Below are 17,590 nucleotides of genomic sequence, written 5' to 3' on the forward strand. Positions count from 1 at the left end.
GTTGAAGACAGTCTTCAAACTTCGGAGCTCAATGCAGTGGAAACCTCCACCCAATCGTCAACGCCGCAACATGCACAACTGTAAACTTACGACCACAATAGGGACGACACCACCAGAAAGAAGCCCCGGGTATTCTCAGAGTGAGAACGCAAAGCGTGGTCTTTGGTGAATTTGGTAGAGGAAGGAGGAAGCAGGGATCGTGTAGGTGATAAGTAAGTGGGAGAGAAAAAGACGCTATCGTATAGCACGATGCTTATAGTTTAGGAGAAACTACACGATCGTGTAGGTTTTACAGAATGATCGTTTAGGAAATGGTATACAATCGTTTACCAAACTTGGCACACACAACGATTGTTTAGGGAAGTTATACGATCGTGTAAGAACTAGTGTACGATTGTTTATGCGCAAGGTGGACGACCATTTAGGCAGAGAGTGACTGTCGTATAGGCTATCGAAATACTTAAACGATCGATTACTTTTCACCAGCGCGATCTCTCTTTTTCTTTTTGGACGGAAGATTCAAAATGAAAACCATTTTCATTTTAATTCATCGGTTACAATAACCGACGCTGCCCCACTAACCTACGTCCGAACGTGAAAAATTGGCTTAATTAATATATAATTAACCAATTAATTAATAATAAATATAATCATATTATAGTTTTATCTTATAGTTTGATATCACATATCTGTTATAGTATTTTCTCCTCTATTTGATATAAATCATATTTATATCAATTTCCTCCAAAATAAAGTATTTCATACATTTAGCCAATTATATCATATATAATTAACCAATCCAATTATATCATATTTAATCGAACTTCCTCTTGTCAATTTGAACATTTCAAATTAACCTAAACACTGATTCTCGACTTTATCAAAGCTACCTAGGGGCCTAATGGACCTGTGGCTCGAAGATCCAACAATCCATGAATAGCTGACTAAACTCTTTAGCCACGAGATCCACCATCCGTTAACTGTCAGGCATTCCACTAAAGACCAATAGCTAAACTCTTCTTACCATGGATATATTTCTGTGTCCATCAGATATAACCAATCATGAGTACAATGACCCTTCACAGATGCTCGTAAGTACAGCTGGGCCAAATTATCGTTTTGCCCCTGTAGTTACATTTCACTCCTTAAGTACCATCAATTCCTCTAATGAACAATACAACATAGTCTAACTATGTGTGAACACCTCTCGGGCCAAGAGAAGGTGTGTGGTGCCACATTGTTCAAGCCCTGGAATCAGCCCTTAAGGGAGCTATCTATCTACTTACCCTTGCCTCGAGGAATGAGTGAATTCCATCTTGTGTAGTTGAGTTCCCAGCTCCCAAATCAGATGAATCCCCAAAATGGTAGGTTTGAATCGGCGAATTGGCCACTCTTACTTATACAAATCAAAGAACCGCCCTCAATGGCAGGAGTTTCCAACTCACTTAGGATTGAGGTCATGTTACCTATGGTCATCCTAGTGAAGTGAAGTCTCTGTCATGAACGGTGTTATATAACGAGACGTTAACACTTCGTAGTCAGGTCTTATATAAACTCTTTGTATAGGATGCCCCCGCTCGCACGTCCAAAACACGAATGATCAGGATCAGACTATATGTGACAAGTCACAATACTTGTGACCATTTCACAAAGCGGGTCACAACCGTAGCGTTACCAGGATAAGGTTTCCCTCCTATATCCATATACTACAGACCATTTTGGTTATCACTCAAGACATAATCCACTTGTATGTCACCACATACATGCTTGAGTCATATACTGATAACCCGGGATTTTATGTTTATTGGTTTATGGTAAAGCAAATAAAACAAACATCTGAGCAAAAATACAAGATGTTAAGTAAATATTATATATTAACAACACAAGCATTCGTACAAACTGTTTACAAACTACAGGACACGAGACTTTAGGGCATCAACCCAACAATCTCCCACTTGTCCTAAAGTGAAGTGGCGTGTATAATAAACTAGTATAAAACAATAAACTAGGGCATAAAAGCCCAATACAAGAAAATCTCCCAGTTGCCTTTAGTCCAATCGTGGGCGATCTTGTAAACCCATGCTCCGTAAGTGACCCTCAAACATTGTAGTCGTGAGAGCCTTCGTAAACGGGTCAGCAACATTATGCTTCGAAGCGATCTTCATGACAATCACGTCCCTTTGATGCACTATCTCGTGGATTAGACGATACTTCCGCTCTATGTGTTTGTTGCGCCTGTGACTCCTCGGCTCCTTGGAGTTCGGCATTGCCCCACTATTATCACAATAGAGGGTAATGGGCTTAGACATATCTGGAACAACATCCAGTTCTGTTAAGAACTTCCTGAGCCAGACGACCTCCTTAACAGCTGTGCAAGCCGTTACGTACTCCACCTCCATAGTGGAGTCAGCAACTCACCCTTGCTTAGTGCTTCGCCATACTATAGCTCCTCCGTTAAGAGTAAAAACTGACCCTGATGTGGACTTATGAGAGTCCTTATCAGTCTGAAAGTCAGAATCCATGTATCCGATAAGGATTAAATCCCTAGAACCATACACGAGCATGTAGTCCCTCATTCTCCGAAGATACTTGAGGATGTTCTTCACTATGGTTCTGTGACCTTGGCCTGGGTTAGACTAATACCTACTGACTATGCCCACAGCGTAGCAGATGTCTGGACGAGTACAGAGCATCGCATACATCAAACTACCAACGACAGACACATATGGGACTCGTCTCATCTCCTCAACCTCTTGAGGTGTCTTAGGACACATGTCCTTAGACAAAGTGACTCCATGCCTGATCAGTAGTAGGCCCCTCTTGGAGTCCTGCATCGAGTACTTGAGCAACATCTTTTCAATGTTTGATGCTTGAGACAGTGCTAGCATTTTGTTCTTACGATCCCGAAAGATCTGTATCCCTAGAACAAACTGAGCCTCTCCTAAATCTTTCATTTGGAATTGGGTCGCTAGCCATTTCTTAACTGGAGTCAGTAGACCTACATCATTCCCAATGAGTAGGATATCGTCTACGTACAACACTAAGAAGACTACTGAAACGTTGATAATCTTCTTGTAAACACAAGGTTTATCAATGATTTGGTCAAAGCCATATGACTTGATCGCAGTATCAAACTGTATGTTCCAAGATCGAGATGCCTGTTTCAGTCCATAAATGGACCGATTCAGTTTGCAAACCTTTTGCTCTTGACTTTGGGCTATGAATCCCTCGAGTTGCACCATATAAATGGTCTCCTCAAGATTGTCATTCAGAAAGGTCGTCTTGACGTCCATTTGCCAAATCTCATAATTATAATAAGCTGCAATGGACAGGAGGATGTGGGTCGAATTTAACATGGCAACAAGCGAGAAAATCTCCTTATAGTCGACTCCCTCTACCTGGGTATAACCCTTTGCCACAAGGCGAGCCTTGAAGGTCTGTACCTTCCCATCAGTACCCCGTTTTCACTTGTAAATCGATTTACAACCTATAGGGCGAACCCCATCAGGCTGATCTACAAGATCACATACTGAGTTGAAGTACATCGACTCCATCTCGAGGTCCATGGCCTTGACCCATTCATCCCGGTTAACATCCTTCATTGCCTTCTTATAAGAAAATGGATCCTCAATATCGTCATTTGCTACCATAGCAAGGATTTTTGTGAAACCCAGATAGCGAACGGGTGGGTTCACAACCCTCCCACTATGTTGAGGTTTCCTCAACTCTTGAGGTGGAACCAACCTATTTGATGAACTTCCATCAATAACTCTTGATGATGTAGCAAGCTCTTCAACAACCCGTGTTGAAGTTTCAGCAGTTTTAGTGGAAAGCTCACAGAACACAACTTTACTTCGTGGACTGTGCTCCCTTATATGATCCTCCTCCAGGAAAGTAGCGTTTGTTGAAACAAACACCCTATTTTCCGTCAAATCATAAAAATGACCCTCGTGTACCTTTGGGGTAGCCTACAATGAGGCATAACCTCGACTATGGTTTTAACTTCTTGGGATTAGCCTCAAGCACATGTGCAGGGAAACCCAAAATGCGAAAGTGACGTAAACTTGCTTTACACCCGTTCCACAACTTCAGAGGTGTTCTCGCCTCTTGGAGGGAACACAGTTAAGTATGTATACCGTAGTTTCCACTGCGAAACCCCAAAACGAGTCTGGTAAGGAAGTATAACTCATCATCGAGCGAACCATGTCTAACAAGGTCCTATTTCTCCTCTCCGCTACACCATTCTGCTGAGGTTTACCCGGCGCTACGAGTTAGGAAACGATTCCATGTAATATCAAATAGTCCTGGAATGCCGAGACCAAAAAATCTCCACCTCGTTCCGATCGAAGTGTTTTAATCCGTCTATCCAATGCGTTTTCAACTTCAGCCTTGAACTCTTTGAACTTTTCAAAGGAGACTTCCGTTGCATAAGATAAATATACTTATACCTTGAGTAATCATCTATAAAACTAATAAAATACTCATAGCCACCTCGGGTTCGTACATTCATAGGACCACAAAGGTCAGAATGTATTAACCCAAGAGGCTCCTTGGCTCTATAACCTTTTCTAGTAAAAGGTCGTTTAGTCATCTTACCCTCAAGGCAAGATTCGCACACTGGTAAAGAATTTTCTTCTAACTCACTTAGAAGTCCATTTTTCACCAATCTCTCAATCCTATTAAGATTGATATGCCTTAAACAAATATGTTAAACTTGGGCGTTTTCTTTTGGAGAAATTTGTCGACGTTTTGATTAAGTTACGAAAGTTTTAAAGATTTCAGTATTATGGAGGGAATTAATGGCTAATGGCCTTAGCACATATAAATTCGATTCCAGACTTACTGTGCAAATAAAAACACCATCTTTATGAATAAACACTTTATCCACATTAAACGAGATAGTATATTTACATTGCAATAAACACTTTACAGAAATGAGGTTCCTCTTTAGTTCGGGAACTATATATACATCATTTAAAAAAAAGAAACATATTCTATAAAGCTAACTGGAGTCCTCTCACTACTACAGCTGAGACGACGTGCCCGATGCCTACTCGTATCGTCATCTCACCAGCCTTTAGCAGTCGCCAAGATCTAATCCCCTGAAAAGAAGAACAAACATGGTTAGTGGCGCCCGAATCAATTATCCAAGCAGAATTATCATTCTCCACTAAATAAGTTTCAAGAACAAGTAAATCACATTTACCTTTATCGGTTTTGGCCTTAGCTTTGGCTGCTTTCTTCTCTTTCAGATACCAAGGACAGTTCCTCTTCTAGTGTCCATCGTGGGATCAGTGGAAACACTTTCCCTTAGCAACTTGTGGACACCTCCTTGGGGTGACAGGTGGTGGGTTAGCAGGTGCCTTCCATTTTCCTTTACCACCATTCTTCTTCTTCCCCATTGCAGAGTTAGAAGTAGAAGGTACAGACTTCGTTCCTGAGGTCGAACCTCTACAGAATGTCCTGAAGGATGAAACAACATTTGCCTCACCCTTCTACCACTCCTTACTTTTTAGTAAAGATTGGTAGGTCTGCAACTCGTTGAGGAGAGTTGCAAGGATATATTTCACTTTGTTAAGAATCACATTGCTAACAAAGTGCAGGAAGCTCTCCAGCAAAGAATGCAGGATTATGCTGATCTGGCTGCCCTCATCGATGGTGAACTCATTCAACTCCACCATATTAAATTGGACCATCATGTTAAACACATGTTCATGAACAGAGGTGCCTTCTTCCATTTTAGAGTTGAATATGTATTTAAGAGCCTCAACATAAGCTGTTCAGACGGTTGTCCAAACATCCCCCACAATGTCTCCATGATCTCACGCGCTGAGACCATAGGCTCATGTTTCTTGGCCAAGACTTCAGAAAGACTTGCCAAGATGTAGGCTCGAGCCTTCTCATTCACCCTTGTTCATCGCTCGTATGCCTCTCAAACATTTCGAGTGGCATTTGGAGCTGGAATAGGAGGACAAGCCTCCGTGTGAGCGAACATGAGATACTCGATGATCAGGATCATCGTGATCATGTGTTTCCAAGTTGCGAAATTATCGGCAGTAAGTTTTTCGGCACTTAATAATGTTAACGGGGTTGTTGCCATTTTGAAAAAGTTTGCTGAAAATACAAACAAAACTTTATTAGATTTTGCTAAACCACTTTTAAACCAATTAGTTTTGCAAAATAGTTTCAAGTACCCTAAGTTATAGACTTCTATTTTGCAATGATGCCCAGTGAGTCAGGACAAATGTCACCGGTGGGGTGATCAATTGCCTCTTCGCTAGGATGAGACATTCTCAACCATTAGGTAGAACCAACTCTTGGAACTAGACCTAACAACCACTATTTTTCGGTCTAGAACTGTTAACCTTTAACAATTCCGTGTAAATGTGATCCCTCACTTTCGGTGCCAGAGTTCCACCCTAATGAGCCCACTGTAGGGAAGAAGCAAATTAGGACAAGAGACTAACTTACCTTATCCTCTTACAGGAGATCAAATAAAGAAACGCGCAAAACTACCATCCTTTAGAGGGACACTCCCAGGGTGCCTCGAGGCGATGCTCAATAACTTTATTCAACCTAACGAGGGAGACTGAGGGATAGGCTGTCGTACTTCCCGCTCCCACTTACTATGAACACTCTCTCCATCCACGTTGATATTAACCTACCCAAACACCATCTGTTAGGGGGACACGCCAAAGGTGCCGTGAGGCCGAAGGTAGATCTCACGGTGTGGACTATTTAGGAGAAACATGAAAGGTTTAAGTGAAGCATCTTATGCTCTAAGTACTACCCATTAAATGTTCTACCTAGGAGTTCATTAACCTAGACAATCCGCAACTGATTTTAGTCTAAGTTATCTTTTTTAAACTCTGCACATAAACAACGTTTGTCTGTGAAATATGAACAAGTTCAAGTAGTCAAGTTTAAACACTTTAATGAACTGTCCTTAACTTGCATGCATGCATCAAATCTATCTAATTCACATTTCCAGGTAAGTTCCCAGGTAGGAGTGTTACGTTTCCATCAACTTAAATACCTCAGCTTAGAGCGAACTCGCCTTAGACAAAAGGTCACTTATAGATAGATTTGCTACACTTTAACCTTTTATTAGCCAATTTAACCCTATTAAACTAATTAAAAGATTAAAGCCTTAGGGTTACTAATCGTATTAGAACTATGATCTTAGATCTACGTGATCCAAGTTTTAAACATTTTAAAACCATGAATTAAACCTAAGTGGACATGCATGCCTTTCTTATTTCTTTAAGTTCAATTTCTCTTTAACTTTTAAAAAGAAACAACTAAAACCATTGTGCACAACGAGGTGTTTATAAAAATTATAATGTAACCTATATGTCATGCTTCATGAAATTTTCTGTCATTACTATATATAACTTTTATATAATGCGTAACAACCAAGCAAACATGCTATCATTCACCCTTATACTATAACAATTATAATATAAAGATGATGCATGTCAATGCTTTTTATGCATGCATAAATATAACTCTTATATTATATGATGCATGAGCATGCTCTTACATAATTAAATCATACTTCTCTAAATTATAATAATTACAACAAAGAGATGATGCAAGAACATTGCATAACCTAAGGTGGGATTTACTATATGTGCATACCATATGTCATATAAAAAACTTACATCATATGTAATAAATAAAGGATTAATGGACCGGGATGAGCCTTTACAAAAACCGAAATGAAAAAATCCTATCTATTATATTTTTCATCGAGCAAATTGGTTCACAGGAGAACCGGATCTTGAACCGCCATAAAACTCCATCGTGTAGTAAATGCAGTAGGTAGACGATCGTTCAGCGCGCACTAGATGATGGAAGCATAATTAAATGATCACGTAGACGACGACGAGGCTGCGAAGCCTGATCGTCTATGCGATCATATAACGCGACTACAGGTAAACGATTTACCTTGCATTAGAAAGTGATCGTTTAGTCAGTTAGTAAGCGATGAAGCTTGCTAACCTAAACGATCGTCAAAATAATACGATAAACTCTTGATCGCGTACCCCATCGTTTAACCGATGCGTTCAACAGCGATCGCATACTCCATCGTCTTTACGATGCAATCAACAGCGATCGCGTACCGCATCTTCTGCATGATGTGATCAACCCTAGATCGCCTCCTTCCTTGAAGAACCGCAACATTTGCATAGATTTGCTTATTCGAACGACTCAAAACTTCAAACAAACTTTGAATACAGGCTCGATAACGATTATTAATACCCAAAATCGCAGGGGCCTTTACAAGAAATCGCAAATGTAAAAGGATTTAAATCAAACCGAGGCTACCATCCAAGAAAACATCCATTAATCCCGCACATCCACAACAAATTTAACAATTAAACAGTGTAGAAATGCACCCACCAAGAACGTAAATGTCATTTCGTTGCAACAGATAAAATCGGAGTATCAGAACTTGGCTCTAATACCAATTGAAGGATCTCTTACCGAAGAGTTCCATGAGTGCGTTCGGATCGCTCCAATTTCACAGTGACCAAAATACAACAATATACATTCAAACGTATAGTTATGAAAACTAACAGTCAATTAAAGGCATGCTTTGAATAATAAATAAACGAGGGAGAGAGTTGCCATACCAGTTGAAGACAGTCTTCAAACTTCGGAACTCAATGCAGTGGAAACCTCCACCCGATCGTCAATGTCGCAACACGCACAACCGCAAACTCACGACCGCAACGGGGCTGACACCACCAGAAAGGAGCCCCAGGTATTCTCAGAGTGAGAACCCAAAGCGTGGTCTTTGGTGAATTTGGTAGAGGAAGGAGGAAGCACGGATCGTGTAGGCGATAAGCAAGTAGGAGGGAAAAAGACACTATCATATAGCACGATGCTTATCGTTTAGGAGAAACTACACGATCGTGTAAGTTTTACAGAACGATCGTTTAGGAAATGGTATACGATAATTTAGCAAACTCTGCACACACTACGATCGTTTAGGGAAGCTATCCGATCGTGTAGGAACTAGGCGCGAGGTGGACGATCGTTTAGGTGGAGAGTGACTATCGTATAGGCTCTCGAAATACTTAAGCGATCGATTACTTTTCACCAACGCGATCTCTCTCTTTCTTTTTAGACGGAAGATTCAAAATGAAAACCATTTTCATTTTAATTCATCGGTTACAATAACCGACGGTGCCCCACTAACCCATGTCTGATTGTGAAAATTTGGCTTAATTATCATATAATTAACCAATTAATTAATAATAAATATAATAATATTATATTTTTATCCTATAGTTTGATATCACATATCTACTATAGTATTTTCTCCTCTACTTGATATAAATCATATTTATATCTAATTTTCTCCAAAATAATGTTTCTCATACATTTAGCCAATTATATCATATATAATTAACCAGTTCAATTATATCATATATAATCGAACTTCCTCTTGTCAATTTGAATATCTCAAATTAACCCAAACACTGATTCTCGACTTTATCCAAGCTACCCAGGGGACTTGAAGATACTTGAGGATGTTCTTCACTACGGTCCAGTGATCTTGCCCTGGGTTAGATTGATACCTACCGACTATGCCCACTGTCTGAAGCTGTGAAAGAAGGTTTGTGGCTGAAGGGATTACTAAATAATTTTGGCATTGCACAAACAAAGGTATATTGTGACAACCAAAACACAATCTACTTATATAAAAACCAACCGTTTCACAGCAGAACCAAGCACATTGCATTAAGTACCATTTTATCAAACAGGTGATTGAGAAAGGGGAAGTTGAGGTAGTAAAGATACATACCTCAGACAATACAACTGATATGCTGACTAAAACAGTTCCACTAAGCAAGCTTGGTCGATGCTTGGACCTCCTCGGGTTCGAGTTACCTGAAAAAGGTTAGCTCAAGTCAGCTTAACAAGCAAAGAGGGAAAGGTACTCTGAATGTTTACAAAGGTGGAGGTTGTTACAGAAGAACCGAAGACAAGAAATAAAGATTGCAGGCAGTTGAACGTTGTCGTCTTCTTTCTGTTATGATTGTTGTAACCACCAGAGCTTCTTCGTTGACCATAAGTGCATGTATAAAAAGAAAACGAATGTGAGAATAACATACGAGAGAGAGCAAGAATAACATACGAGAGAGAGCAAGGCATTCATTTTGTAAAAAGTTTAAAGAAGTAATAAAAGAGACCCTCCCGATTTGCACAGGACATAGGCCTTTGGCTGAACCACTTAAACACTTGTGTTCTTTCTTTCTTTCTCGACAATCGTCAAACATTTACTTAGGAGTCGTGTACACGATCGTTTAGTTCCTATTGCATCGTTTAGCTCTGCATCACATCGTCTAGTTCCTCAATTGTCGTCTCAACTATCATCCACACGATCATCTAGTGCTCGTACTATTGTTTATATAATTGAACTATCGTTTAGTTCTTTGGAGCTTCGTCTACACGATTGAGCTGCCTTTAGGTAAACGATTGAAGAGTTTTGAAGCCTTAAACATACAGCCTTCTCCGAGTCTTGAAGTATACTTAACCGTTAATTCTGAGTAGTTTGTGATTGCAAACAAGAGGATCATAGTTATCTGGGACAACACCCCATGTGTCACTCTACATGTTACCCATATGTCTCATACCTACATATTATCATTATTAGTATCCATGTAAAGCCACCACCTACTTGCCATTTTACCTATAGATAGAGGCATTTGGTGGATCTTGAGATAAGGCATACATTGGTGAAAATTCCATGAATTTTGGAGAAATGTATTATTTTCATAATTTATTATTTTTGTTGTTTTATTCATTTATATACTGTTTTGATTTATTTTAATATTATATTTTCTCGATATCCGTGAGTGGTGAGCATAAAGGCATTGGAAACTGATCCAGTCAATTGAATTGAGGTCGATCGGTTTTCGATTTTCATATAAAAAACTGTTGAAAATCGACCGACCGACCGATATATATAAATATATTTTTTTAAAAAAATTTACTAAAAAATAAGTATAAGAGTAAGCCTACTACCATCAACCCAAGCCCAAGCCTATTGTCTTAGTATTGATTTTTTTTTTTAATGTTCCTAAATTCCAAACCCACTGCATGATTGATTGATTTATTGAGAAATTTTGATTTAAATATTTGGTTATCAAACTTTGAAATTTATTACATTTTGGACCAATCTAAACATCATTTGATAGATAAAGACACAAATTACAATCTCAAATGTTGATAGTTTGACTTTCTACCACGAATTATTGTAAAAAAGAAGAGAGAATTTGTCTATCTTTATCATTGAAATTTTAAAATATCAAATTTAGTCTCTAAATTTTGGAAGAAAAAAACTATTTTCATACTTACTTCTAATTTAACATTAACAAACTGATGTCCTAACTTCAAGTAGGTGAACTAGCATGTTAACATGAATATGATTTAAAATCAAATAAGTTAGAGACAAATATTAAAAGAAACAAATTTAGGGTAAAAATAAGTAAGATAAAAAAAAAATAACGATTTGTGTTTTTAAAATTTTAAAAACAGGCCCTGTTTGGTAAGGATTTGGTTTTTGAGTTTTTGTTTTTGAAAATTAAGGTTAAGACACTATTTTCATCTCCATATTTCTTCCTTTGTCATATATCTTTCTACCAATGGTTTAAAAAACCAAACCAAATTTTGAAAACTAAAAAAAAAAAAAAATCAAAAAATTATTTTTGTTTTTAGAATTTGGCTAATAATTCAACCTTTATACTTAAAAAAGATGCAAATCATGATAAGAAATGGAGAGAAAATAGAATTAATTTTTTAAAAAAAATGGTTAACAAAAGGGCCTAAAATAACCATTTAAAAAGATTAGACACGGAATAGAACTAAATTAAAAATTTAGGTCCCTTTTGGTAACCATTTGTTTTTTTTTTTAATTTTTTAAATTAAGTCTATTTCATTTACATTTCTTATCATAATTTGCATATTTTTTAAGTACAATAGTTAAGGCCCTGTTTGGTAACCATTTTGTTTTTTTTTGTTTTGTTTTTAAAAATTAAGTCAATGGATACTATTTCTCCTTCCAAATTTCTTCCTTTGTTATCTATTTTTCACCAATGGTTTAAAAAAACCAAACCAAAATTTGAAAACTAAAAAAAGTAGCTTTTATTTATTTATTTTTGAATTTGACTATGAATTCAACCACCGTAATTAAAAAAGATGTAAATCATGATAATAAATTTAGATGAAATAGGCTTAATTTTCAAAGACAAAAACAAAAAACCAAATGGTTACCAAACATGATCTAAATTATTAGCCAAATTCCAAAACAAAAACAACTTTTAAGTTTTTTTTTAGTTCTCAAAATTTGATTTTTTTTTTAAATCATTGATAAAAGTAGATAACGAAAAAAGAAATTTGAATGTGAAAATAATGTCTATAGACTTAATTTTAAAAAAAACAAGAAAAAAGGGCAAAATATTACCACACGAGACTTTAAAGAATCATTTTTTCTCTTTTTTGCGCAAAAATAAAACAGAACAAATTTGAAAGTTGGAAACTAAAATAACAAAAAAAATTACTTTGTGAAGAAGACATATTCGGAGATAGAATGTCAGCATATTTAAAGACATATAGGCCTCACTGATTGGTTGAGCTTAGCTCTTAAAAAAACTTCATGAACTTTCGATCCCTCGTGATTTAACTAAATGCGTCTTAATCCAAAATACATTAATAAAAAGTGAAAAAAGAGAGAGAGAGACACACACACATTTATATAAAGAGTCTATTGAAGAAGAATTTTGACTCTCTAAGGCAAAGCATATTGAAGACGAACGGTTTCTTCAAGCACTCTCTCTTTGCAAACCGCAAGAACAAGATGGAAAACCAACTGGCGCTGCAAAACAAGGAACACTCTCAAAACCCAGTTGAAGGATCTAAAGATGAAGCTTCTGTTCAGCTTCCAGCTCCTCCTTCTTGGAAGAAACTGGTGTTTCTCACTCTCTTTTCTCTTGTTTAAGCTTTCTGATTCTTTTCATTTGTTTCCCTTCTTGTTTTAATGTTGATTCTGTTTCTGGGTGTCTTTAATTTTTGCTTGATTTTCAGTTTTCCCCCATTATATCACCTTTTTTTTTGGGTAAATTTTAGTCTGGGTTTTGTTTGTTGCTGAGTTTTTAGTTCTAGGGTTTGTCAATGTAATCGCTTTTTGCCTTTAAAGGGCTTTTATGATTAGGGCTTTCCTTGTTTATGAAGTATTTAGCTTAGGAATTTTCTGCTTGTGGTGATAATTTATGTGTTTCTCATGCTACTTATGGTTTGAGGAACTACTCTGCTATTTTGCTCTGATCCCCTGAAAAATTTCAGAGAAATTCAGAGAGATTTAGAAAATAAGAAGGCTTTTTCATTCGAAAATTAGTGATTTCTCTGTACATCAGTTTATAGGATATAATCCTTCAAAGACAGAAAACTAAGGTCTATAACAATTACATTTTCAGTTTTCTTTCTTTCTTCTTCTTCTTTTTTTCTTTAAAGGAAAATTTGTTTCCTCTTATAGTTTTCATTTTTTTTTTTTTTTTTTTTTTTTTTTTTTTTTTTTTTAAAAAAAAAGAAAACATTTGAATTCTTGGCCAAATTTAAAAAACTAAGTTCAGTTTTGACATTTTATTATTTTATTATTTTTATTATTTTTTGAGTCTTCAAATTTTTTTCTTGGATTTTGAAAATATATTTTGAAGGTAAATGACAAAGCAAAGCAATCCATACGAGGAAGTACTATAAGTTTAATTTCAACAACAAAAAACAAAAACCAAATGGTTATCAATTGGAGCCTAAATAGGACTGACAAATGTGTATTTACAATCTGCTAAGAAACTCGGGAACTCCAGTATTAGCTAAGGAACTACTAACAGACAGGGGAAATCAAATATTTGGGTGTTTTTCTTTCTTGACCAAAATACTATGTTCCTTTGGTTGAGGATAAGGTTAGTTACTTTCAGCAGCTCTTATAAAATTATATCTATCTTTCTTTTTAAATTTATTATTGTTATCATTGTTATTATTGTTTTCAAGTCTGAATGATTTCCTAGTTTCCTAATGAAATGCATTTTGTTTAAAATGGTCATTTAGTGGAGGATGTGTATTTAGCCTCATAATAAGAGATTGACAGAGTTAGTTAGGTGGAGGAGGAGAATTGTGTAAAGAATACTGTAACCTTGAATTTGTAACTTAGTTACTACTTTGGTATTCCCAAGATGCATTGGAGTGTTTTCTGTCGGTATCTTTGGTTTTCTGTCTATCCTCTGCCTCCCAGGAGAGCAGTGATGACAATCATGTTTCAAGCCGTGATTTCAGGTACAATGTTCAGATATACATCAAGAGAGAAGTCTGATTTTGAAATAAAGAATGAAGATGAGGAATTGATAGTTTCAAACTTAAGCTTTAGCCCATAGATGAATCGTAGCATGAGGTCCATATTCTAAAATATATATATATTTTTTTGTTTTCTTTCATAGTTTTGCATAGCACTTGTCATGCTGTTATATCCCAAATATTGTTCTGAACTAATAATCTTTGAATGATATACAAAAAACCAACCATGCTCTGTCTTTTAGAGCCTTCATTACAAAACTTTTGTTACTCCAATTAGTTGCATTATAAAAGGATTAGATGTGTCTTATCTACCTTCTTTTTGCTTTCGTTCTTTGGCTTTTAAGATGACAATTGTGATATTTCATGTTTTATTCTATTCCAGTTTTTACCCAAGAAGGGAGGTGCACCAAGGAAGAATGATATCGTATTTATAGCACCTACTGGCGAGGAGATCAGTAATAAAAAACAGCTCGAGCAATACTTAAAGTCGCACCCTGGAGATGTTGCGGTATCAGATTTTGATTGGAGTACAGGTGAGACACCCAGGAGATCTACTAGGATTAGTGAGAAGACCAAGGCAACCCCACCACAGGAAGAGCCCCCAAGGAAACGAGCAAGAAAATCTCCAGGTTCAAAAAAGAAGGAACACAGTGAAACTGAGAAATCTGAGGGTGTGAAAGAAACTGAAATTAAAGGTGCTGAAATGTCTGAGAAGGAGAATGCTGAAACTGAGAAAGAAAAGGAGAACTCCAAGGATGAAGAACCTAACAAAGAAGATGAAACAAAACAAAAAGAACTTGAAACTGCCAAGGATGAAGAGCCTAAAAATGAAGGTGAAAAAGAAGAAAAAGAAATTGAAACTGCCAAAAATGAAGAGCCTAGAAAAGAAGATGAAACAAAAGATGAAGAGGCCAAGAAGGAAGATGTAAAATCAAAAGAAACAGAACAGAAAACCACCACAGAGGTGGAAACTTCACAAGATAATAAAGAGAACACTGGGATTGAAAATGTTCCTGGCGATGCAACGGAAACAAAGAATGGCCAGTTGGATACTGAGGATGATGAAAAAGTAGAAGATCGAAGTTATGAGAATGTTCAGAACCAAGAGGATGTCACAGCTGGTGAAAAAGTGGCATTGGAGGTTGGTCAAGATAAAGGAGAAAAGGGGCCACAAACTGAAGCAGAGAAAGCTATTGATTCATGCTGTATGAAACAGGAAAAGGCAAACGTTGGTAATACTAAGGAAAATGGGGTTGCTGAACAAGAGAATTGCAGTGGAACTGAAAAAACACCGGCATCTGAGGGAATGGTCACGGAAAATGAAGACACACAAAAGCATGGTGGAAAACGTGACATCCAGGCCGAGAGCAGAGGGAACGAAAACTTGAGCGAGGTGACTGCAATCAGTAAGTAAAACAAGTTATCTCTCTCCGCCAATACCCCCTCCCCTACTTCCCCGGTCATCATCACAACTTGCACAGCCAAATGGACTTGCCACCACCATTTTGTAAGTTGGCTGGTTCCCTCCTTTTGTAACTTTGAAATTGCTACAATGACTGTAATTTAATGTTGTTAAGGCTAGACTTGGTTGGGAAAAAAAAAGTTAACTATTCTGATGGTAGATGAGTTGTAGTTTTGTTTTTTTGTTTTCTTTCTGGCTGGTAGAACCCAAGCCAACTGACTGTTATTGTTAATGAAACTTGATCACCTGTAGTTTTTGTTTTTCTCTTATGCTATAAGTAGGTTAAATTTACCATCTCTGACATCAGGCATTTGTATCTGTTGGATCATGTAATAAATGAATTAGAAGAAGTTTCCGATACACTCTGCCTCTCTTGATTTCTCAATGTTTGAAGTTTTGTAGTCTTGCCCTTTAAGCCAAACATTTGCTTGGACATGACGGGGATGCCTGCTGCTGACTTGGTATTACCAGTTAGTGAATTCAAAGAATGGTCCCTAGCATGGTGGCTGCCTAATTGATTTTTCTTTCAGGACCACAGTCAGCTGCATATTATAGTTTTGTAACATAACGTTATTTCGAGTATTATGATGTTGATGTGAACATAATCATAGTTCGACGATGATGCCTTAGGTTTTTACAATATTAAGGACACTATTTTTATTGGTATGTGAAGTTGTTCGAGCTCGTGGGCTCGTAGCTCTGTAATGGAAATGATGCTTCTGGATCCCCTCAAGGATAAAGCATAATCTTTTCACATGCTTTACCCTATTGCGGGGTATTTGGAGGTTGTTAGGATTAATGCCTCTTTGAGCATGTCGATCACGAGGGATTTCTTTAGTTATCAACTTGGTCCTGTTCTTTTTGTTTGGATTTCATTTCTATGGTTTAGTATGAACTCCTTGAATATTCCTTTGTTTTGCTTAACAGTAGCAGGTAGAAGAAAAACCATCTTTATTAGTTTAAGATCTTTTAGTTGGATTCTATTAGAAAAATTGTTTGGGGTTGAGGCCACGCTGTTTATGCAAGCGTAATGAAAGTTGGTCAGATCGTATTTAATATGATTCATGCTTCAATTGTAGTGAGCTCATAAAGGAAATTGAATATCTTTGAGCTCGTTTACATTAGACAGTATGCAATCGTAATTTGATTTTCATTGAGACCATTTAATAATGGAATGGAACATATGTGATACCACAACGTCATTGAGTTATAGTCAAAAAATACTGGACTCTTGAACGCTCATGGTTTTGGTATTTTGAAAATTTGGCCCCTTTTTTTTGTACACGTAGTCGTCCTCGTATATAGATTAGTAGTGGTGTCATTAGTATCCATAATACTTTGTTGCATACTAGCCAAGAAAAATGGTACTATAAATTTAGATTGGTATTGATATCATTGGTATCTATAATTGATTTTATCCTATCGATATAGATATATGACCATTTATATATGGATACCAATATCGAATTTAAACACGACGATTCATGGATGATAGGGCAAAATCTGGAAAATTATGAAAGGTTCATACAAAAAGAGGAATCAATTCCATGTAATGATCAATGGTAATTAGATTAGTCACTCATTTAGAATGAGATTATAGACCAAGACTACAAATTTCGTGGTGAGACTATATCCATTGCAATTATATAATATTGGTAAACACCAACAATCGTAATTAATTGACTCTTACTTTTCATATTACTATTGATCTCTTACGATTGCAGCTATGTAAACATAGTATAAGTTCAAAGTAGACAAAATTTCATG

At 36.8% G+C, this 17,590-nt stretch overlaps 1 protein-coding gene across 1 annotated transcript; it reads left to right on the top strand.

Annotated features, from left to right (window-relative positions):
- The first annotated feature begins 12,632 nt into the window (after window positions 1-12,632).
- LOC120085847 (uncharacterized) lies at window positions 12,633-16,183 on the top strand. The gene is made up of 2 exons (XM_039042067.2): window positions 12,633-12,982; window positions 14,744-16,183. The coding sequence occupies exons 1-2, from the start codon at window positions 12,872-12,874 to the stop codon at window positions 15,773-15,775; spliced, it is 1,143 nt and encodes a 380-aa protein (XP_038897995.1). The 5' UTR covers window positions 12,633-12,871; the 3' UTR covers window positions 15,776-16,183.
- Window positions 16,184-17,590: the final 1,407 nt, after the last annotated feature.

This window comes from Benincasa hispida, chromosome 9 (assembly GCF_027475165.1).
Source record: "Benincasa hispida cultivar pf3 chromosome 9, pf3_genome.v1.1, whole genome shotgun sequence".
NCBI lineage: Eukaryota > Viridiplantae > Streptophyta > Magnoliopsida > Cucurbitales > Cucurbitaceae > Benincasa > Benincasa hispida.

Bases quoted from the DNA above. Each gene is read 5' to 3' on its own strand.
- LOC120085847 (XM_039042067.2), top strand. From the start codon at position 12,872: ATGGAAAACCAACTGGCGCTGCAAAACAAGGAACACTCTCAAAACCCA. The intron at 12,983-14,743 runs GTGTTTCTCACT...ATTCTATTCCAG, and splicing joins CTCCTTCTTGGAAGAAACTG to TTTTTACCCAAGAAGGGAGG.